Genomic DNA, 24,088 nt, shown 5'->3' with positions numbered 1-24,088 from the left:
ATCTTACATGGCAGCAGGAGAGAGGGAACACACAGGAAAAAACTACCACCTTTAAAACCATCAGACCCCGTGAGAACTCCCTCACTATCACAAGAACAACATGGGGGAAACTGCCACCATGATCTAATCACCTCCCACCAGGTCCCTCCCTTGATGTGTGGGAATTACAATTACAGATGAGATTTGGGTGGGGACACAGAGCCAAACCATATCACCAGTCCACTGAGTACAAACACTGTGCTATTAAAACTAGCAATTATTATATGGAATATATAAAATGAGGCATAATTATCAAAAATTTCTGGCAAAGTTTTTGAAGTTATAAAATAACTTCACAGCAGTTGGGATTTCCCTTGCTTTGTATGTTAAAGGTCGCGGTGTCTGTAAGAAAGACAGTTTGGGTGTGATCCACAGATTTCTTATTCTTATTTCTACTTAAACAAGTTACACAGCCTCTCTATGACTCAGTTTCCTCCTCTGTAAAGTAAGGATGTAGCAGATGCTATTGGTGCTCTGCCCATATCACCTCGATCTAACTTAGAGGTCATTTGCAGATAGTGTCTTAAAGCTCTAAGTCTTCTGCTCTCTACATGGTGGCATTATCTGGCCGTGGAGCTGTCTATAGATAGTATCTTCAAGCTCAAAGTCTTTTGCTTTCTATCTGGTGGCATTATCTAGCCATGAAGCTGTACTGTGTCCAAATACAAGGCAGACTGCAGGTTCTGGGACATTAAGAACCAAGGAGCAACACTCAGGCAATGAGGGATGGGAGTTACTGGCTAGACCCAGCAACCACTCAGCCTTCTGAGGGCTAATGCCTGAGGGTCTCTTTGGGACTCAGCCCCAGTTGCTCACTGCAGTAAGACACCGGTTAACAAAATGTTGTCTCACTTTACTCCTACTTGATGCTTTCAGGATCACCTTTCAAATAACAACCTGCCCCCAAGTCCTTGTCTCAGAGTCAACTTTTGGAGGAACACAATATAGACAGGGAATAAAAAATGTCTCCATTTCATAGTAATGGTTTTAAGAATTAAATCCTGTAAAACCCCTAGGAGAGTGCCTCTTCTATGGTTAGCACTGAATGTTTGCCAGGGTAGTAGTTGTTAGATCTTTTGCAGCAATTAAAATCCATTTCCTAGATTATTTAATTCCTGTGTTAATAAGAAGAAGCACTTGTGTGGTATCAAGAAAATGTAACAAAAAAATTAAGGAATGAACAGAAAGTTCAGCTTACCAGTGAGCCATCTACATTTACCCTTGCAGAACAGAAGATGAGAGAAGTCGTGCCATTCCCTAACAATAGTGTTCCATAACAGGGAATATCACAATGCAATTGTAGAGCATTTGCTCCTTGTTTCAAAACTGTTTTTAATCAATATATTTGTCTTCTCTACATGCACTCTATCAGACATCGTTAAGATGTATTTTCGACAGCAGACTGCAGACCATTAATATTTAATTTCTCTGTGATACATGGTATATGACTTCACTTACCAACATAGTTCTATGAAGCTTTTTTGTTTACATACAGGTATTAATATATTTTAGCAGCATGTTAGTACCTTTTTCATGATTAGTAGATTATGGGATGTCTAACACTGAGAATTTCCTATTGATTTCCACTGAGCAGAATACTGTATTTACATGAACAAACCATCCTTTCCTTACAAAGTCACTTTAAAGCCTTTAAATAAATATATTATTGCATATACATTTTTTCAAAATAATGTAATTCTAAAAATTGTGATGCACTAGATACCCCTGCAAACATAATAGCAATTCTGATACAGTAACACTAGTTTATACAAGTGCTGTCAATATAACCCAGTTCCAACACTGCAATTCTAGGCTCTGGAAAAACAGTACTTGGAAGCACAATCCAGGTGGCTACCATTTTAGGAACGTCTTTCCAATATGTAAGCATATTTCCTCATGATATTAAACAGATGCTTATTATCAAATACATCCTAAGGAGATATGAATGGCTGAATCTTGCATATTTAACATTTTCGTATCTGGGCTTGGCTAACTCTAAGCACAATATGTAAGAGGAAACTGATATAAAGTAAATATTATTGTTTATTATTATATACTTAAAAACTAATTTGCAAAATGAATGCAAGAAATCATGAATCACTGAATCAGAGGCCTGGCCCTTTTATATCTGTGTTTGGCTGATTCTTAGCACAAAGGATAAGATGAACTTGACCTAAAATTACTGAAAAAATACAGTCTGTTTTTTTAAAATATATTATCACCACTGTGACAAGTGGAACACTAAAAGGATAGAATAGAAACTGCCATTATAGTTCAACATTTATATTAGCTTATCAATTCAGATATACACCTTGTGGGACAAAGGTCCATCCCTGTCCTACCCATTAAATCCATCTGTCTTGGAACTGCATTATCGTATTTACAGAGTCTATTGATATTCCCTCACTTCAGCTGCAAGCTAAAGAGAAAATTACCTCATTCAGAGATGATTGCCAAGTGGTGTTAATTTGGACTGATTATATAACAGTGTTACCTTATCTGTAAGGTTACAAGTCTTCATGATGAACTTTGGTGTGACAAAGGGGGAGATTATGTGAAATGTTATCACTTTATTGCAGCATATGATAAGCTGTTACTATATGCATTTCTTATCTCTGTTCAGAACATTTCAGCTTCCCCCACTGGATGAATTGGTGAGGAACAAAACGGGTATCCAAATTCAACACTAGAAATCCAAGCAACAAATTCATTACATTAAATAACAACAAATGAATAGTGTCTTGAACAGTGCCTGGCAAACAGTAAGCCATCAATACCTGGTAGATCCAAATAGCTAGAGCAACTATAGTGTTCTAGAGAGCATCGCAACCTTGGGGCAGGTACTCCTTATCATTATAATACTTTGGATTTCAGGAGTGTACTAAGTATTATTGCAGTAAAGCAAAATGGAGAAAATGCATTAATTACAATGCAGCAAAGAGGAGAAAGGGAAAGATTCCTACTTCTTGTATCTCTGATAGTTCATCTCTTCTTTACATGCAGTGTAGCCTCAGGACTAATTTAGAGAGGGTTGCAAATATATTTGCTCCCTTTAACTTAAAAATCTTTGAATGGTAAGTCGGTAAACGGACCTCCTCTTTCCCAGTGACTCTCATAATAATGTTATTTCAATCAAATGACAAATACTTGATGAGCAGTGCCTATGTGTCAGGCATCATGCTACATGAATGAAGGATTCCAAAATATTTAAGACACTGTTCAATTTCCCAAGGACTTACAAAAAGTTGTAGGAAAATAAAAGCGGGATAAATAAGGAAGCTAAAACTACTTGGAAAACACAGAAGTATTTAGACCCAACTGGTAACTCAGACAATACAAATTTCCATTCTTACAAAGTACAGAGTTTCGAATAGAATGAAAAAAAATAGGAGGGCAACAGAAAAATAGTTTAATGAGTTATTTTTTGTGTGCGTATTACAAACCCATAAAGCAACCTTAATCTTTTTTTTTTCTTATTTTAAGAGACAGGGTCACATTATGTTGCCCAGGCTGGAGTGCAGTGGCTATTCACAGGCATGATCATAGCTCACAGCATCCTTGAACTCCGGGACTCAAGCAATCCTCCCACCAGAGCTTCCCAAATAGCTGGGACTATAGGTGTGTACCACCAGTGTGAAGCACTTTCACTTGGAGTATATGCCATCTGCCTAATATGTGGGACAGTATTGCACTAAGTATAAATAAGCTCCAGACTTGTTCATTGTTTTTCGAGAGGCTGGTTGTAATTATCACCTGAAAAAAGAAGAGCAGCAGAATATTTGAATTATCCTTTCTAAATACCAACTGCCCTTCTATATAAATCTAGTTGGTCTTAAAGCTTATTTTAATCAGCATATGACTTTGTTCATGTCTACATCAACAATATCACCTAAAACAAGGGAATTTTTTAAGCAATACTATCCCCTAAAAAACAGAAAAACAAGCATACTTAGTTTCTGGAACTACATATTTCACAGTTAATTGTCTTAATTATCCAAATACGAGTGGGCAATGAGTTAGAGCTGTGAGGGCTACACAAATATAAAGGCAGTGCCTGCCCTCAAGGAACTTAGTATTGATAACATATAAATTTTATTTTGCAAAGTACTTTGAAGAAATATGGCTAAAATATTTACTCTTTGCCTCAATAGGCTTTGTAGAGTACACCTCTAAAAGATAACTTAAGAACTATCTTCACTATTCAACTCTAGTTTTTACTAACAGGACAGCCAGATCAGCATAGAGTAAATATCCCATCAACTTTCCAAGAGAATGGCTGAATACATTCTTTTGTTTTCATACTGTGAATTATGACTTATAAAAACAAAAGGAACAAATTTTCTATTTTGGGAGAACCTTTGGAGTTTAATCTAGACTATATGCTAATATCATAAAGTCTAAAATAGGATTTTCATCATGAAAAGTCTTCCAACAAATGGTGGTGTCATTCAGACCATGCTCTCTGGCCTCTGAGGACCCTCACGATTCTATTCCCACATTTTCCGACTATTTTCTCATGCATGCTTATCTCCTCAACCAGACAATAAAGTAAGCAGAGTCTCCAAACTTCATTGGGAACCAACCCTGCACTTGATAAACAGTTATTAACGGAGACATAATATGTTATTCTGATTTTCTTTTTTTTAGGTCAAAAATCTGAAACGATCATTACATGTATGACTTTCCAGAGAGCCTTACAGTCGTTTTTATAAAAGCAAGAGTTCAACAACAGTTCAGCAACACAGCATCTGCCTACCATCTCCCTGTAGTATTTTTACTGCCAGTATTTCACCACCAGCATTTACAATGATTATAGGCTTAACGAATTCATTAAACTATATTTAAAAAGTCTTTCCAGAATAAAAAAAAATTGTTGTTGTTTCAAACAACTTGCTCCTTCTTCATCTTCATTCTTTTTATATCTACCAGATGCTGGTTTTGTTTCTTAATGAAAGTCTATAAAACATAGCTATTTTTTTCCTTGGGTTTTTTTTTTGTTTGTTTGTTTTTTTTTTTTTGCTTTCCTCCTAATGTTTACAAAATGATTAATCAAGGAATAAAGTTTGGGACCTTACGGCTAGTGAAATATTTAATTTTTCTTCACATTCACTGATTATTTTAAATATGGAAAGAAGAAAGATCATGAAAAAAACTTAGCATAATTTATGTGCAGTCATTTATGGTAAATATATTTGCAGCAAAAACAAGCTCAGAGTAAAATTTGACTTTAGTTACAGAGTTTAGTTTTTTCCACATACAGGATTGTCTTCGTATTTAGGCACATGGGCTTTTAAAAGTACTAAAGATGCAAAAAGGAGGGTGAACACACATCCTGTTTCCCCAGACAGTCTTGTTAATGATGGTTGTGTCCTGTCTCCTCAGTGCCCCCTTTTACTCTACAATGTGCTTTGCTTTGGAGGATAAATTTATGGTCACCCTGGAGATAAGCCATATAAAAACTGTGTGAAAATATTGTGATCAATAGCTGAAATACTTCAAACTAAAGATAAATTTTTCAAAAGACTCTCAGAAAAGTTTGAGTTTCAGTGTTGAGCACTTTAATGTGTTAGACAAGTTCAAAAAATTCAGCACTGAATACACAGTAATGAAAACAGGCTCATTTAATTGATTAAAATATCCTTGCTTTCAAGCCATTTCTAACTTTCACATAGACAGGCTTTCAAAGCTTTTAAAGTTAATAATTTTAAAAGAACCCCACTAGAAATGAATCTTTTAAAAGGTCAAATTTAGGCCAGGCGTGGAGGCTCACGCCTGTAATTTCAGCACTTTGGGAGGCAAAAGCCAGCAGATCATGAGGTCAGGAGTTTGAGACCAGCCTGGCCAACATAGTGAAACCCCGTCTCTACTAAAAATGCAAAAAATTAGCTGGGTGTGGTGGCAGGTGCCTGTAATCCCAGCTAATTGGGAGGCCGAGGCAGGAGAATCACTTGAACCCGGGAGGCGGAGGCTGCAGTGAGTGGAGACTGTACCACTGCACTCTAGATCGGGTGACAGTGCAAGACTCCGGCTCAAAAAATAAATAAATAAAAAAACGTCAAATTTAAAGATATTTGAAAAATTTTTAGATTTTCAGACTCCATCTCTAGTAAAATCAACAGTTGCACTAGAGTCTCAGAAAAAGAAATGACATTTTTAAATCTTAAACAAGGATACTCTGTGTGTGTGTGTGTGTGTGTGTGTGCATGTGTGCGTGTGTGCTATAGACTGATTTGGAACACTTCTGAAACCTATTAGTTCCCTTCTAAGAAAAATACTTGCTAAATGCATCAAACAAGATACAAAATATTATAATGGAAATAAACTACCTTGAAATGCAACTATTAAAATATCAATATATATATATATTTTAAAGTTTGGTAAAGTAATATATGAGCTTTTCATTAATTCATTAAATACTAGTGAGCAGAAGATCTAATAACAATAATAATTACCAAGTAGCAATGAGCATAAACGATATTTTGAGGTTGTGTACAATAGCTATAATGTGATCTGAAAAGTCACAGGACTGTTCCTGCTACTTACGTTTGCTTATTACTTTCACAACTGGAGGAAAGGCCGTATTACAGTTAAGAGGTTAGTGAAAATAAAGTTGTAATTCTTCCCAACCAAGTTCATGGGCTTTTTGTGTTCTATCCTTATCATTACAATACTAAGAAAGCCTAGAAGTCAAACAAGTTTGTTATAGGTGCTCAATTAATTAATCAAATAATTACTCTTTCTTGTAATCAGGCTACAAAACTACATTTCCAAAACGAAAAGCCCACTGAATGCTATTTTTTCCCTTATCTAATAAAGGTTTTCACTGAAAATTCATCTCAGTTCATTGTGTGAGTGAAAGCAGTCAAATAAAATGTAGTATAGACACTGCATGTATTGAATGAAAACAAAGTGGGTGCTTTGTAGGATTTTTCTAAAAACCAAACTGAAGAGTCTTGGAAACACAGACATCACATTTTATCTTAAGCATTATATCTCTTTATCCTTATCACTAATATTTTAAAGCCAAATTATATTTTTGCACAGTTTTTCTTCATTTGCATTTTCTTATTTTAATTTTACAGTGTAATGTATTAATTGACTGTTTACACTTTCTTTTTCAAAACGTTGAATGAAATCCAATAAGCAAGGACACCAAATATGTACATGCACAGCAAGGCCCCACAGCCACAGCAGCATCACTTCCTGGAACAGAGTACAAGTGGCAAATGAGTGGTAATTAAACACAGCTGCTGCCCAAGAGGTAAGGTAGAAGCATAGATCATTAGAACCTAAAGGGACCAGAGAAGCCATTTTGTCTAACCCTTCACTTTGCAAATGAGGACTCAGAGACAATGAGTAGTTAGGAGACTAGCTCTGGGCCAAGGGTGACCCTGGAGAAGCATGAGTGATGTCTGATAGTTAATGTGACACTCTTCTTGCCACTTCACAGGGCGAGTCCTGTTCCTGAGTCTGCTTATGTCCAAGCATAGCTATTGAGACAAGGGGTTACAGGCAACTAGAAATACCTCTTATTTATAGATTTTTGCTTCCAAATATGCCAAGTTAGAAGACTTACATGATTGATCCCATCTCTAGAACAGAGGCCTTAAAAGAATGTTAAAAGACCAAGAATTTGTTTTGAATACTTTTCAAAGTCTGATTTATTAGCTATGTTATTCTAACCAGTGAAAATCCAGTAAAACTATCCCTAATTTTATCTTAATTTTTTAAATGGCCTTTTTTTCTGATTATAAAATGAATCAGAATTTGTCTTTGTTAATTATAACAAAGACAAATGAAGAAGAAAATAAGCAGCCACATCCCAAGATGTAATACTGGTAATATTTTAGCATATTTTTCTAGGTATGTATATATGTACGAATACAGAGCTATATACACATATTATATATTAGTATAATATTGCATATAAAATGTTATATTCTGTCTTTCTCCTAGCATTAGACCATGAGAATTTTCCCCACTGAATTAAAATTATTTCCAAAACATCATTAATGTGAAAGTCTGTGTCTGGGCGTTATTAAAGCAATGAAGTTTAAAGACATTACAATATATAAAGTTATTTCATATGATTTCTGATCACTGGATTTTTAGGCTATCACTGGACCATGTAACTACTGCATTATACTTCTGTAAGTCAAAAATATTAAAAATGTTTATGAGATAGCCTTTAGATAGACTTAAATGCAAATCTAAAATTACTGGGGGAATATGTATAATATTCCAGGAAATCAGAGAAATGAAAACTCAAAGATACCACCTACCACTATTAAATGCAGAAGTTTCAAAAAGGTATTCTATCAACAGATTTTGACAGGGCTCTGTAAAGTCACGATGGAACACAGTGCTCGTACAAGGAAGTAGCAACTGGTGCAAACATTTAGTGCCTGGCACATCGCAGGAGTACAATAAATACTTGTTGTGTGAACAAATGGAAATTAATTTGTGAATACGTATCAAGACATCTTAATATATAGTTATACTCCTTAACTGATATTCTTATTTAAGGGAATATATACAATACATACACTTAGGTAGTCACTGCAATATTCTTAAAAGACAAAGTTCGGTCACAACCAAATTCCTAAGATTCATATAATCGTTAAGTAAATGACGTAGGGTCTATAGAGCCACGAACGCTTAATTTTCACATTAATTTAAGAACTACACTAAAATCATAAGTGTGTTGCCTGTAATTCTCAGCTTAAAATGATTGAAATATTTTAAATACTGGCATATTTAATCTCTTGGTATAAGATTTCATTTGATTCTTTTAATGAAATGCAGGTTGAGCATCCCTAATCCAAACATCTGAAATTAGAAATACTCCGAAGTCTGAAACTTTTTGAGTCTTGATGTTATGCCACAAGTGGAAATTCCACCCACAAGTTCTTAACACACATTTTGTTTCATGCGCAAAATTATTTAAAATATTGTATAAATTTATCTTCAGGCTGTGCATGTAAGGTGTATGTGAAATGTAAATGAGTTTCATGTTTAGACTTGACTCCCATCCCCAAGATATATCATTTTGTATATACAAGTATTTCCAAACCCCCCGGAAATTCAAAATCTGAAACACTTCTGGTCCCATGCACTTTGGAAAAGGGATACTCAACCTGCAACTGTTAATTTTAAAATTGAAGAAAACCACCGTGTTTGGAAAAAACCCTGAGAAGCTCGGGCGGGGTGGCTCACGCCTGTAATCCCAGCACTTTGGGAGGCTGAGGGGGGCGGATCACAAGGTCAGGGGATCAGGACCACTGGCTAACACGGCGAAGCCCTGTCTACCAAAAATACAAAAAATTAGCCAGGTGTGGTGGTGGGCACCTGTAGTCCCAGCTACTCAGGAGGCTGAGGCAGGAGAATGGCGTGAACCCGGGAGGTGGAGCTTGCAGTGAGCGGAGATCGTGCCACTGCACTCCAGCCTGGGTGACAGAGCAAGACTCCGTCTCAAAAACAAAAACAAAAACAAAAAAACAAAAAACAAGTAAAACCCTGAGAAGCCCAGATGAATAGATGAAAGAACTATTAATATTGTTTTCCTTCCAAAATACATTCTTACAGTCAATTTCAGAAGTGTCACTCATTTGTTTCACCTCGTATACTATAGAAGATAGGGCCAGGGCTTCCCTTGATAGTGACACCAACGGTGAGAGAAAGTCATGACTTTCTGTTTTCCCAGTTCCATCACTTAGATAACCCTGTTGTTTCCTTTTACTAACTGTAGCTAGGCTCACTATTGAAACATGTATTGAATCTCTTTCCCCTTCTTCCCCACCCTGCCACCACACACACACACACACACACACACACGAGTTGGAGTGGTAACCCTTTAACAAACAACAGGAGTCACAATACCTTTATAAGTTCTGAGGGTTCACTTCCTTCTTCCACGACAATTAATTCAGACCTTCCTTTCCTTTCATTGTACCGAATGCCAGTAGCTACCTGGTTTGCCTTCAGACGTTCATATTTGTTGCATGAGGAACCACACCACTGATAAATTTCCTAAAAGAAGGAGACAGATCTGTTGACCCTAAGAATATGAGGAAGACATTCAGCCTCAGTGTAATACTTGTGATTAATTAGGAAAGAAAAAGGAAAATTAAATGACCTATTGTTGAGGTGTATACATAATTGTTATACTTCATCAGTCTGCATCCTGCTGCTTTCAGTTAGCATTATAAAGTAAGCAGTTTTTAAGCATGTAAAATATAAATATATATATCACCATTCTCTGTGTATATAATCTATAAATTACAATTTATGAAAGTAAACATATGGATTAAATTTGAAATAATAAATATACCACACTTCAGAAAAGTAGTCAAGAATCTGTTAAAATAAGATACTCTTGATGATCATAAAATTGATACAACACTTTTGTAAAGCTATTCATGTTTTTAAATTGACAAATACATGTTGTATGTATTTATTGTGTATAACATGATGTTTTGATATATGTATACATTGTGGAATGGCTAAATCAAGATAATTAATATATGTAAAGCAATTTAACAATTCTTATCAAGAGCCATAAAAAGAGTGATATTGTCCCAGTAATATCACTATCTGGCACTTACTATGATAAATTATTCATAAAAGGAGGAAAAAACCACACATATAAGGGTTCTCACTGCTATGTAATTATATTGGTGAGGCCTTGGAAAGGCATTAATTGTTCAAGAATAGGATAATACTTATATAAATTATGATATATAGGGAAAATTTGATACTTAACTGTTAAACTTTAACATCAAAACATGAAAAAGTCGAAACAGAATAACAGTGTGATATATTGTAGAGATTATATTAGCTATCATTTAGATTAAACTACTATATATTTTAGATTGTAGATTTTAGTATAGTGTCCAGAAAGTATACAGATACAAATGTAAAATAATAATGAAAAATTATCTCCCCCATTAACATTGTTTACAAAAGAAAGAAAGAGAAGTTGAATAATACCCAGACCTGGAGGGGCTGTGGGAATGGGCATTATCACCCACTATTTGGGTGGTATAAACTGACACAGGTTTTTTAAGGGTGGTTTAGCATCATTATAAAAAAATTAAGGTCAGGCATGGTGGCTCATGCCTGTAATCCCAGCACTTTGAGAGGCCAAGGCTTGCGGATCATGGGTCAGGAGATTGAGAATATCCTGGCTAACACGGTGAAACCTCGTCTCTACTAAAAATATAAAAAATTAGCCGGGTGTGGTGGCAGGCACCTGTAGTCCCAGCTACTCGGAAGGCTAAGGCAGGAGAATGGCGTGAACCCGGGAGGCAGAGCTTGCAGTGAGTGGAGATTGTGCCACTGCACTACAGACTGGGGGACAGAGTGAGACACCGTCTCAAAAAAAAAAAATTAAATGTGCTTTTAATATCAAGAAATTCCATTTATAGGAATCTATACTACAGAAACATTTGAACATGGAATATAAAAACAAAAGAAACTGTTGCAGGAAGTCAGGGACCCTGAATGGAGGGACTGGCTGGAGCCGTGGCAGAGAACATAAATGTGAAGATTTCATGGACATTTATCACTTCCCAAATAATACTCTTATAATTTCTTATGCCTGGCTTACTTTAATCTCTTAATCCTGTTACCTTCGTAAGCTGAAGATATACGTCACCTCAGGACCACTATAATTGTGTTAACTATACAAATTGATAGTAAAACATGTGTGTTTGAACAATATGAAATAAGTGCACCTTGAAAAAGAACAGAATAACAGTGATTTTTAGGGAACAAGGGAAGACAACCATAACGTCTGACTGCCTGCAGGGTCGGGCAAAAAGAGCCACATTTTTCTTCCTGCAGAGAGCCTATTAATGGATGTGCAAGTAGCAGAGATTTCACTAAATTCTTTTCCTAACAAGGAATAGTAATATTAAGACCCTAGGAAAGGCATTGCATTCCTGGGAGGAGGCCTATAAATGGCCGCTCTGGGAGTGTCTGTCTTATGTGGTTGAAATAAGGATTGAAATACGCCCTGGTCTCCTGCAGTACCCTCAGGCTTACTAGGATTGGGAAATTCCAGCCTGGTAAATTTTTGGTCAGACCGGTTCTCTGCTCTCGAACCCTGTTTTCTGTTGTTTAAGGTGTTTATCAAGATAATACATGCACAGCGGAAGATAGACCTTTATCAGTAGTTCTGTTTTGCCTTTTGTCCTGTTTCCTCAGAAGCATATGATCTTTGTTCTCCTTTTTGCTCTTCGAAGCATGTAATCTTTGTGACCTACTCCCTGTTCTTGCACCCCCTCCCCTTTTGAAATCCTTAATAAAACTTGCTGGCTTTAAGGCTCAGGTGGGCATCACGGTCCTACCGATACATGATGTCACCTGGAGGCCCAGCTGTAAAATTCCTCTCTTTGTACTGCTTCTCTTTATTTCTCAGCTGGCTGATGCTTATGGAAAATAGAAAGAACCTATGTTGAAATATTGGGAGTGGGTTCCCCCGATATCTGGCTCCCAACCTGGGGCTTGAACCCAGGACCCTGAGATTAAGAGTCTCATGCTCTACTGACTTCCCCTGATAAGAAACAAAACAAATGCCCATCAATAAGAGGATGGCTATATAAATGTCATTGCATGAATGCTGTCCACTCCTCTTCAGTAGTTAAAAATTAAGAAAAATGTTTAAATACTGATGTAGAAAATTAGTGAAGGTGTATCATCAAGAATACAATAAAGACACAGAATAATATAATTACATTTAAGTAGCAACAAAAACACAAGCTCTGGCTCTGTGCTTGCATAAAAAAATGATAAACAGTTTTAAGGGATTCAGAGGTCATGCATATGCAGAAAGAAAGCCTTCAATGTTTACTGTATCTAAGTCAGTGATTTTTTTCTTTGTTTTTATGTCACATACATTACTAGGTGCTCATTATGCTGGCAATACAGAGATAATTAAGAAAAAACTAGCAAGGAGAGGTGGACAGGTAGAAAAATTGGCTAATACTACATTTTCCCTGTGCTTGGTTTTCACAACATTCCCACACACATTTCATCTAGTCAACCATGTAGAGTTGTGGTTAAGTGTGAGGGAAATGGACCTACGGCTGCCACTTTCTAGGTATTTGATAGCGTGTTTGCAATTTTTCAAAAGAGTAAATAAATTAGAAATAGCAAAATAAAACATCCAGAGAAATGGACTCTTCTCTGACTAAATTTCCAGCCCAGAGTCATTTCTTCACTCAAAAAATGGTTTACTGAGTGACTAAAATGGGGCAGCCTCTCCTGTAGGTACTGGAAGCACCATTCTGAACAAAGCAGGCTTGCAACAGTCTCTCTGGCCCCCGCTTAACATTCCTGATGACCTAATCCATGGTCCTCTTTAAGAATAAAATACGCATTTTAGGAATGCAAAACTTTATAAGAAATAAAATCAAAAGGACTACGCCTAGCAATCTCCTTCTCTCAAGAATCAAATGCAGTTATTTAGTATGGTCAAAGGGTGTTTCTTTCCTATTTCTAAAAGAATAGTGCACATCTATTGTTTCTTTTTAACCTCTTTTCTACATCTGGGCATTGGAATATGAGGCTCATATGTGGAGGTCATTTGAATACCATGACAAAGTTAGCAGTTACAAAGAGTAAAAATAAAGGGCTCCCAGTGATCAGTCAACTCTTAGCCACTGAGCACTAAAATCAGATAATAGAGTAGCAAGGTAATTTTTAAAAATACAGAAATGTGAGCCCTATCCTTAGGAAATCTCAGGTGTGTTCTGGGCGGCTGTGTTTATTAAAAGCTTCCCAGGTGATTCTAGCATTCAACCAGTGCGTGCCAGGTATGATGTACTCTGAGCACACCACACTTGCTGTGCACAACAGGGAATCTGTAACATCTAATTATCCAATGCAACTCGGTAGACTTTTCTGCTGAGCCCAAACTAATGTTTTTGTTTTGAAAACATTTTACTTATACTTGACTCATGACAGAAAAATATTGACCCTATAAATCAGAATAATTTTTCCTACACGTATCTTTGTTTTTGTTTTTAATTTTTTAATTTTTAATTTTAATAGATTTCTGGGGAACAGGTGGCATTTATTTAGATGAATAAGTTCTTTAGTGGTGATTTCTGAGATTTTGGTGCTCCCATCACCCGAGCAGTTTACACTGTACCCAATGTGCAGTCTTTTATTCCTCACCATCCCTCACCCTTTCCCCTGAGTCCCCAACGTCCAATGTATTATTCTTATGCCTTTGCATCCTTGTATCTTAGCTCCCACATATGAGTGAGAACATATGATGTTTGGTTTTCCATTCCTGAGTTACTTCACTTAGAATAATAGTCTCCAATTCTATCCAGGGTGCTGTGAATGCCATTATTTCATTCCTCTTTATGGCTGAGTAGACCTAAATCTAAGACCTGAAACCATAAAGATTCTAGAAGATAACATTGGAAAAACCTTTCTAGACATTGGCTTAGGCAAAGACTTCATGACCAAGAACCCAAAAGCAAATGCAACAAAAACAAAGGTAAATAGATGGGACTTAACTAAATTAAAAAGCTTCTTCACAGCAAAAGAAAGAATCATGCGTTAGCAGATAACCCACAGAATGGGAGAAAATATTAGCAAACTATGCATTTGACAAAGGACTAATATCAAGAATCTACAAAGAACTCAAAAACACATCAGCAAGAAACAATCCCATCAAAAAGTGGGCTAAGGACATGAATAGACAATTCTGAAAAGAAGATATATAAATGGCCAACAAACATGAAAAAATGCTCAACTTCACTAATTATCAGAGAAATGCAAATCAAAATCACAACGTGATACCACCTCACTCCTGCAAGAATGGCCATAACGAAAAAATAAAAAAATAATAGACGTTGGTGTGGGTGTGGTGAAAAGGGAACACTTTTATACTGTTGGTAGGAAGGTAAACTAGTAACGACCACTATGGAAAACAGTGTGGAGATTCCTTAATGAACTAAAAGTAGATCTACTGTTTGATCCAGCAATCCCACTAATAGGTATCTACCTAGAAGAAACGAAGTCATTATATAAAAAAGATACTTGCACACACATGTTTATAGCAGCACAATTTACAATTGCAAGAATATGGGACCAGCCCAAATGCCCATCAATGAGTGGATAAAGAAAGTGTGATACACACACACACACACACACACACCATGAAATACAAACTAGTGTTTTGCTCAAATTCCTCTTCCTATCTTATTCCATGATATTTTGCAAGTGATTATTTTCTCTGCAAGTCTGAGAATACAGACTTCTGATAATTATATTTTACATTAAAGTGAAAGATAAAAAGTAGATCAGAATTTAGATCTCTAGAATTTTTCGGATTTATTAGCAAGTTTCACAACTGACTTACTCTGTATTTATATAATCATTTAACAGATGTTTATGTTTTTGTTACCTTAGTTGTATTCATGACCTCTCATCTACTTCAAAGAGATTATATAAAATCACAGTAAATTTTATTAGTATCTGTAAAACATTGTGGGAGCTTGGTAAAATATGTTTTAAAGTGAATGTGAATGTGATAATTTTACAAACATAATTATTATTTAACATAGGATTCTACAATATTTTATGGATCCCAGAATATTTTCTATGATATTACTGTGAGTTGGGAGTTTTATGTGCATATCAATTCAGAGGTAAATTTAGTTACAGAAATATTTCTCACCATTGCTTAGAGACCACAGTTACTCTAATAGTAAAAACATATCTATGAAATACTTGAAAAATAGTACAACTTTAAAAGTCAAGTTTTCTTTTTACCTCAAAGGTGACTAACTTACTAAGCAAAGTGGTTACAGAAAACTTCTTACTCAGCATGAAAATGAATGACTTGTGTTCTCTTTTTTATTTTCACCTTATTTTATGCCACCATTTACATACAAGTAACATATTTTCCTATTTAGTACACTTACTTTTCAATGGTTGAGATAAAAAATTTGATAAAATAATAACTTTAATTGTAAATGGCTAAAAGTCAGAATGCTTGACAAGTCATTATTAATTAAAACACTGTTTTCTTTTCTTTCTCTCTCTCTTTCTTTTTTTTTGAGACAGAGTCTGGCTTTGTCACCTAGGCTGGAGTGCAGTGATGCAGTCTTGGCTCACTGCGGCTTCTGCCTCCAGGTTCAAGCAATCCTCCTGCCTCAGCCTTCTGAGTAGTTGGGATTACAGCTATGTGCCACCACGCCTAGTGAACTTTTTTTTTTTTTTTTTTTGTAGAGATGGGGTTTTACCATGTTGCCCAAGCGGGTCTCGATGTCCTGGGCTCAAGCGATCTGCCTGCCTTGGTCTCCCAAAGTGCTGGGATTACAGGCGTGAGCCACTGTGCCAGGCCGATAACACTGGTTTTATTCAATCTAATTAAATGTTCATTCAGTGGTGGCAGCAGTACATTAAAATTTGCTTTAAAAACACAATTTTAGTATTTCGTCAAATTTGAAAATTTATATTCCACCATGTGTGGATAATGTGTTTAGGACATCTCATTTTAACAGAGCTGTACTGTGCTGAAATAAGTGTGTGTAGTTTTATTAATAAACTGTACTGCCCAACACTTACTCTATTCAGAGGTAGTTAGTTATGACTACTTCACCACTCTGGCACAAGGAAACTTTGTATTCATTTGGCACCATGCTTGAAAAAAACTCTCTTCTTAATTCAACTTACTCTGTTTCCTCCAGGGAGTAGGCTTAAAAAATAAATTCCTTCATAAAGTTAAAAAAAGTCTGAATAAATGTGATAGGTAAATACCTATTATTACAACAGAAAGTTTTCACTATAATCTAAGCTATTTTATGTATAATGCTTTAACAGGATTTAGTTTAAAAACCATTCATTGACTTGATTTAAGTATGCTAGACACTGAAAATTGTAAAGCAAACAGTTTCAGGGGCAACTATTTCACCATCTAAGATCCTAAGGCATTTAACAACTCAACACTAAATATCATATTTCTCTAGGGAAGCGATGTTTAGAAAAGCCCTGTAAATATGAAATTATCCATTTATAAATAATTTGGAATGAAATCCACTTAAATTCTGGCAGAAAGCTGATGTACATATTATATATGAACATCCTCTAGCAGAAGTTTGTGAAACTATAATTAACTCTTCATATACAAACTATTAAAGAAAAACAAAATTGTTCTGCACAATTGGAAAAGGAAGAAATAAGACTATAAATACAATCTGTTACTGGCAGTTAGTCTGGTCCACTAGTTACAAGAAATAAGAGCAAGCAAGTTATATTTATAGAAACAACCACACTTGGGGAGGGGAGTCCTATTATTGGTCTTGAAAACCAGAGGTTTCTAAAATTTCTTTAAACTATGTGGTGAGTTAATAAGTGCAGCCAGACATCATTTGAGGACAGAAAATAAGGGCAAAAATAAAACAATGCTCAATGGTGCCCTTGAGGAAAAGCAAGATTTCAGAGGCTGTGTTTAAAGGAGCACCCAAAACAGCCTATGTGATGTTGACTCAACATGTGCAAAGAATTCAGCATAGGCTTGCTACTCTTTGGTCCTTTTCTAAGTTATTATTCTAAATACATCTAGAATTTCATTGAAGGAGAATGTGAGGCCAGACTTCTTCCTCTTCCTGGCATCTATTGGCTTTGTCTTTCCTGTGTTAGCTTTCCCTTAGATCCACTTACCCAAATATAGAAATTCATTAAGATCTATCTTCAGCCTAGAGGTTCTCTAAGTATAGTTTAAAAATAATGATTTGTGAGATAACTCCAGGAACCTTTTTTATTTTAAAAGTTTAAAATATGACTTATCTCGTTTTTGAATAAACAAATGTTTCTTTATATCTATTTTGTTGTCTCCTCAAAGCCAACTCAACTCAATATCCTTCAGTTACATATGTATTGAAAGATATTGTGTGTGTTTTTCAAACTACCTCTGATTGAAGGACGCAAGATGAATGGAGTGGTGTGCAGGGCCACTGAAGGCTTGGTGACCAGAAAGGAAGCAACTACATTTGAATTAGGGCAGATCAGTGGTGATAGAGGGAAGAGAAATAAATATTTAGAAGGTCTAAGCCTATAGGATTGGTCAATAATGCCATTTGGATGTGCAGTAGAGGGACAGGGAAAAGGAAAATGACTTGGACAATTCTACCTTGGTTGCTGGTAGTGATGCCACTCACCAGGACCAGATGAACAGTTCTGGGAGGGATCTTTGCGTAGCACCAGTAAGCACAGGTGAAATTATATTCTCTTACTAGTCAAAGTGTTTGCCAAACCAAAAAAAAAAAAAAAAAAGCTTACAGTCATACTTTAACAAAAAGCATTTCTGCCAGCCACCTAAGTGGGGCTTAGGGATGTGCATGAAGAGACAACATGGTGGAGTATGACTTTCTGGGAACCACTGGAAAAAGGAAGAAAGCCTCAGGTGGGCATGTGTACGACTTCCTAGACACACTGCATGTGCTCACCTCCCAAGGGTAAGGAGGGCACTGCACATGCAGGCAGCCCACCCTAAGGGAAGAATCATGGGAAAGGAATCTATAAAGTCCTAGGATCAAAGTAAACACTGTGCTTGACCTTGGTGCCTGCTTGGGTCTCTTCCAAGCATACGTTCCTTTCCTTCCTGTTCTAAGCCCTTTAAAAATAAACTTCCACTCCTGCTCTGAAACTTGTCTTGGTCTCTTTCTCTGCCTTATGCCCCTCAGTCGAATTCTTTCTTCTGTGGAGGTAAGAATTGAGGTTGCTGCAGACCCATATGGATTTGCCACTGGTAATTTGGATACCTTCTACTGGTAACAATACGACCCTGAATTGTCCAGCACCTTTACGCATTTTCTTGAAGTGATTTTCAACATTCAATGTACATTATATTATGGTATCCTGGAGGGAAGGAGTCTTAAGAAGTCCAAACACCAAATTCCAAAACTTTAAAATCAGAATCTTCAGGGGTCAAGTCACAGTTACCAGTATTTTAAAAAACTTTTCCAAATGATTCTAATGTGAAACTATGGCTGAGTATTAAAGTACAAATCGTAACATCTTAAGAGTTGTCTGTCCTAGTGCCTGCTCCTCTCCCCTCAACCGTTGCCCCTATCCAGCAAGAAGCAGCCAGAGGACAAAGGCGCCACTCTTCTATTACCTATTAAAAGGCTGGAATGTTAGGAGCAAGCTGCCCCAGGACCCCTCCCCCCACCCCAATGCAGCTGACTCTTACCCCAAATACTCTGCAGCTGCATTCCTGGACCCTTATCTAGGCCTACAGCAAGGTCACCAGACTTGCTTACAGCCCTACGGGCGGCATGGGGGAGGTCACGAGAAACATGGATAAACCTAAGTTACGCCCTCTTGTAAATTCCTATATTGAAACCTGGTCACAAGATGATACGTGGTAAAGTTAACTGACAAACAACCCCAGGGTCTCTCTGCCCCATATAAACCCCTCATTCTGTAAGCTCAGCGCTGCCTCCTCTGACTGTGGTGGAGCAGCTCGGCAGGATAATAAGCTTACTCGCCTGACTTTGGGTCTCTCTCTCATCCTTTCTCTTGGCTAACCTTCATTTTGGTGTCAAACCCAGGAAGGGGATAGGCTCTGACTGGGCATCCTTAGAGGACTCTCTCTCTCTCCTATCATCCCTTACCCAGCCAACCTCCCCTTCCCGAACTTGCTGAAGACCCTAAGGATCTCCCAGAATTCTCCCATTGTTGGCGACCTCATCCACCATCACAGCCTCTGCGAGGGGTGAGTAAGAGAGACTTCTGCCTATTACCCGGAACCCTTGACCGTCTCTTCACTCCCAAAAGACCCAGCGCTGGGCCAAGGGCTTCCTCTGGCCTCCAGGCCTCTGGTTCCTCCGTTTCCAGGACGCCTGACTCGGCGGCTACCTCCTCTATTCCATACAAGGCCCGCGAGACAGGGGCTGCCCTCTCTCGTCCTTGTCATCTGTGGTCTCTTCTTCCTCTACTCTCACCTCCTCCATTCACTATGGGAGCCTCTCAGTCTACCCCTCCCAAGACCACCCCCCTTGGGTGTCTACTCCGCAATCGCAAGGCTCTCGGCCTCCGTTCAGAGATCCGTTCTAAGAGGCTTATCTTTTACTGCAATACTGCATGGCCTCAATACCAATTGGACAATGGCTCCCAATGGCCCAAAAATGGCACTTTCGATTTCAATATACTTAGAGACTTAGACAACTTTTGCCATCGCAATGAGAAATGGTCTGAGATTCCTTATGTTCAGGCTTTCTTCATTCTCCGTAACCACCCTTCTCTCTGCCACTCCTGCTCTACTTTCCAAATCCTACTCACCAGCTCAAAACCTGACTCATCTCCTGCCACCCCACCCACAGACCCAGCCGATGACTCCTCTTCCTTTGACCCCGTGGATTTTCTCCCTCCCGGACGGCATCATGATCCTCCACCAGAGCATCGTGATCCTCCACTGTATGTCCCTGCTCCGGCTCTACCCCTCTCCCCCACTCTCTCCGACCAACCCGCTTCTGACTCTGAGTCCTCTCTGCCTCCTCCCCTCACCCACTCTCGGGCCCAACGTGCTCAGCAACCAGCTCCCCTGCTTCCTCTCCGGGAAGTAGCAGGAGCTGAGGGGATTGTCTGTGTCCACGTCCCTTTCTCCTTCTACGATCTCTTACAGATTGAAGAACGTCTTGGGTCCTTCTCCTCAGATCCCAATACTTATATCAAAGAATTTAAATATCTTACTCAATCTTATGAACTCACTTGGCACGATCTCTACTTTATCCTCTCTTCTACCCTCCTTCCAGAAGAGAAGGAAAGAGTGTGGCTTGCAGCACAGGCATATGCCAACGATCTTCATCGGCAGGATCCTACTAAGCCTGTAGGAGCTGCTGCTGTTCCCTGGGAAGAGCCTTCCTGGGAATACCAACCCACAGACCCTGGGCAAGTGTACTGTAGCCATATGATTACTTGCCTCATTGCAGGCCTTAACAAAGCTGCCCATACACCGTAAATTTTGAAAAACTTAAAGACATTTCCCAAAAGGCAGATGAAAATCCTGCCCAATCTCTTTCCCGCCTTACAGAAGCTCTCCAAAAATATACCCACATCGACCCCGCCTCCTGAGAAGGAACTATTGTTCTTAATACCCATTTTATTTCCCAATCTGCCCCTGACATCCGGTACAAACTTAAAAAGGCTGAAGATGGGTCTCAAACCCCACAACAAGACCTCCTTAACCTGGCTTTCAAAGTCTTTAATAACAGGGACAAGCAAAATAAATTAGATAAAGCCCAAAGAGATCGTGCTAAATACCAGCTTCTAGCAGTGGCTATCTGTCAGCCTAGCTATAGTACCCAAGGGCACAAAAGACCCGATAGCAGAAACCCTCCTGGACCTTGTTTTAAGTGTGGCAAAGAAGGCCACTGGAAGCGGGCATGTCCCTACCCATGAGTGCCGAAGAGCCCTTGCCTAGACTGCCAGCAGATGGGCACTGGAAGTCTGACTGTCCTCTCAACAGATGGGCAGACAAGCGTGCTCCTCAGAGCCACCATCCCTTCAACAAGACAAAAAGTGAAGAATCACTTGCACTCCCACAGCTCCTTGGCCTAGCCACTGAAGACTGATGAGGCCCAGGGCCCCTGGGCCCTGGCCCCCGGCCCCCACTGCCATCACTGCATAGGAGCCCAGGGTAACTTTACTAGTAGCAGGTAAGCCGATCTCTTTTTTAATTGATAGTGGGGCCACCTACTCGGCTTTGCCTGAGTTCTCAGGACCCACTCATCCCTCTCAAGTCTCAGTTGTGGGGGTTGATGGACTCATCACTCGTCCACTTGCCACCAGACCTCTTACTTCTTCCCTGTTTGATGCCATTTTCTCACACTCTTTCCTTATCATGCCTCGTTGCCCCACCCCCACTCTAGGCTGAGACCTTTTAGCCAAAGTCAAAGCTTCTATCATCTTTTCTTGCCCCCCTCAACCAGAGTCCCCTCCTGCTCCTCTCCACTAGTCCGGCCCCTGACCCCTCTCCCCAGTACCCACTTCCTGCCTCTCTCATTAACCCTTCCATAGCTGCTCACCATGACCCCATCCAAATCCAGTTAAAAGACCCTTCCAAATTTCCCAACGTTCCTCAATACCCCATCTCTCTAACCCACCAAAAGGGCCTACAGCCCATCGTAAACAAGCTCTGCTCATGCGGTCTTCTTAGACCAACACACTCTCCATATAACACCCCTATCCTCCCTGTCGAAAAGTCTGATGGCTCATACCGACTCGTTCACGACCTCCGAGCCATCAATCAAGCTGTCCTCCCTATTCATCCGGTAGTCCATAACCCCTATACACTTCTTTCTCTCGTCCCCGCCAACACCACCCTCTACACTGCAATTGACCTGAAGGATGCCTTCTTTACCATTTCCCTACACCCTGATTCCCAAAACCTATTTGCTTTCACCTGGACTGACCCTGACACCCTCCAGTCACAACAACTCACATGGACTGTCCTCCCTCAGCACTTCAGGGATAGCCCTCATTTCTTTGGACAAGCTCTAGCCCGAGACCTCACTAACTTAAACCTGTCTCCCCGTTGTCTTCTTCAATATGTGGACGACCTTCTCCTTTGCAGCCCCTCTCTAAAAGACTCTCAAACTCACACGGCCGCTGCTGTCTTAAACTTTCTCGCTATCAAAGGGTATAGGGTCCCCCCTCCAAGGCCCAACTCTCCATCTCCATGGTGACTTACTTAGGAATTCAACTTTCCCCTGGGGTCCAGGCTATGACTCCAGCGGGGGCAGCATTAATAGAAAATCTACCCCCACCCTCCTCCAAAAGCGAAATCCTTTCCTTCCTAGGGCTAGCAGGCTTCTTTAGAATATGGATTTCCAACTTTGCCCTCCTAGCTCGTCCCCTCTATGAAATGGCCAAAGGCCCTCTCAATGGACCCCTAAACCCCTCACATAACATACTCCCCAGCTTCCACAAACTCCAAACTGCTCTTGTCACTGTGTCAGTTCCGTCCTTACCTGATATCTCCCAACCTTTCACTCTCTATACTGCTGAAAGCTGAGGAATAGCCCTCGGTGTCTTAGGAAAACAGAAAGGAAATCCTCCTTCCTTTGCCCCTGTAGCTTACCTCTCTAAACAACTAGATAACACAGTCAAAGCGTGGCCAACCTGCTTTAAAGCACTAGAAGCGGTGGCTAGCTTAGCTCTAGAAAGCAGGAAACTAACTTTCAGCCAGAATACCACTGTCCACAGTTCTCATAAGCTACAAGATCTCCTCTCTTCCCAAGCATTAAGCTCCCTTCCTCCTTCCAGGATTCAATTACTCCATACCCTCTTTATAAAAAAATCCCAAATTTAGTCTTGCCAGAAGGGCTCCCCTCAACCCAGCATCCTTAGTCCCCCTATCCTCTTCCCTTCCTACTCATTCTTGCACCTATATCCTGGACCACGTACACCCACATTTCCCAAACATTTCCTCCGAGCCTCTCACCAACCCCGATGACCAACTATTCCTAGATGGCTCCTCTTCCGGGCCCACCGGCTCCCCCCAAATTGCTGGATATGCAGTTGTTTCCCTTGACCAAGTAATTGAAGCAAGGATCCTCCTCCCAAAAAGCAGAACTCATAGCTCTCACCAGGGCCTTAACCCTTTCCAAAGGCAAGCGAGTCAACATTTATACAGACTCCAAATATGCCTGTCATATTCCTCATTCCCACACTGCTATCTGGCAAAAGAGAGACTCCTTACTGCCAAAGGAACCCCTATCACTAATGGCCCCCTTATTTACCAACTCCTTCAGGCCGCACACCTCCCAGCTAAAGCAGGAGTTATACACTGTCGAGGACATCAAACAGGATCAGAAGAAATCTCAAGAGGCAACAGAAAGGTCGATGAGGCAGCAAAAGAAGCCTCCTTTTCTTCTGCCTCTGCCCCTCTCCTTCTTGTTACCCCAGCAATCCAACCCAAGAACTCTCCCACCGAGAAAGTTTTGCTACTACAGCAAGGAGCCTCCTTTCAAGGGGTCTGGATAGTCAAAAATCAAAAGCTCGTCCTCCCCTAAGAGCAGAC

The 24,088-nt window shown here is 39.2% G+C and overlaps 1 protein-coding gene across 1 annotated transcript in view; it reads right to left on the bottom strand.

The window, feature by feature from the left end:
• Positions 1–24,088, bottom strand: part of SCIN (scinderin) — an 82,134-nt gene that overhangs the window by 38,124 nt on the left and 19,922 nt on the right. The window contains exon 4 of the mRNA XM_003252571.4: positions 9,919–10,068. Within this exon, the coding sequence (XP_003252619.1) occupies positions 9,919–10,068 (150 nt within the window). The remainder of the gene's footprint in view (positions 1–9,918; positions 10,069–24,088) is intronic.

The sequence above is a fragment of the Nomascus leucogenys genome, chromosome 11, assembly GCF_006542625.1.
Source record: "Nomascus leucogenys isolate Asia chromosome 11, Asia_NLE_v1, whole genome shotgun sequence".
In the NCBI taxonomy this organism is placed as follows: Eukaryota; Metazoa; Chordata; class Mammalia; order Primates; family Hylobatidae; genus Nomascus; species Nomascus leucogenys.
Note: the sequence above shows the minus strand (reverse complement) of the source record. Positions and strands in the feature narration are given on the sequence as shown.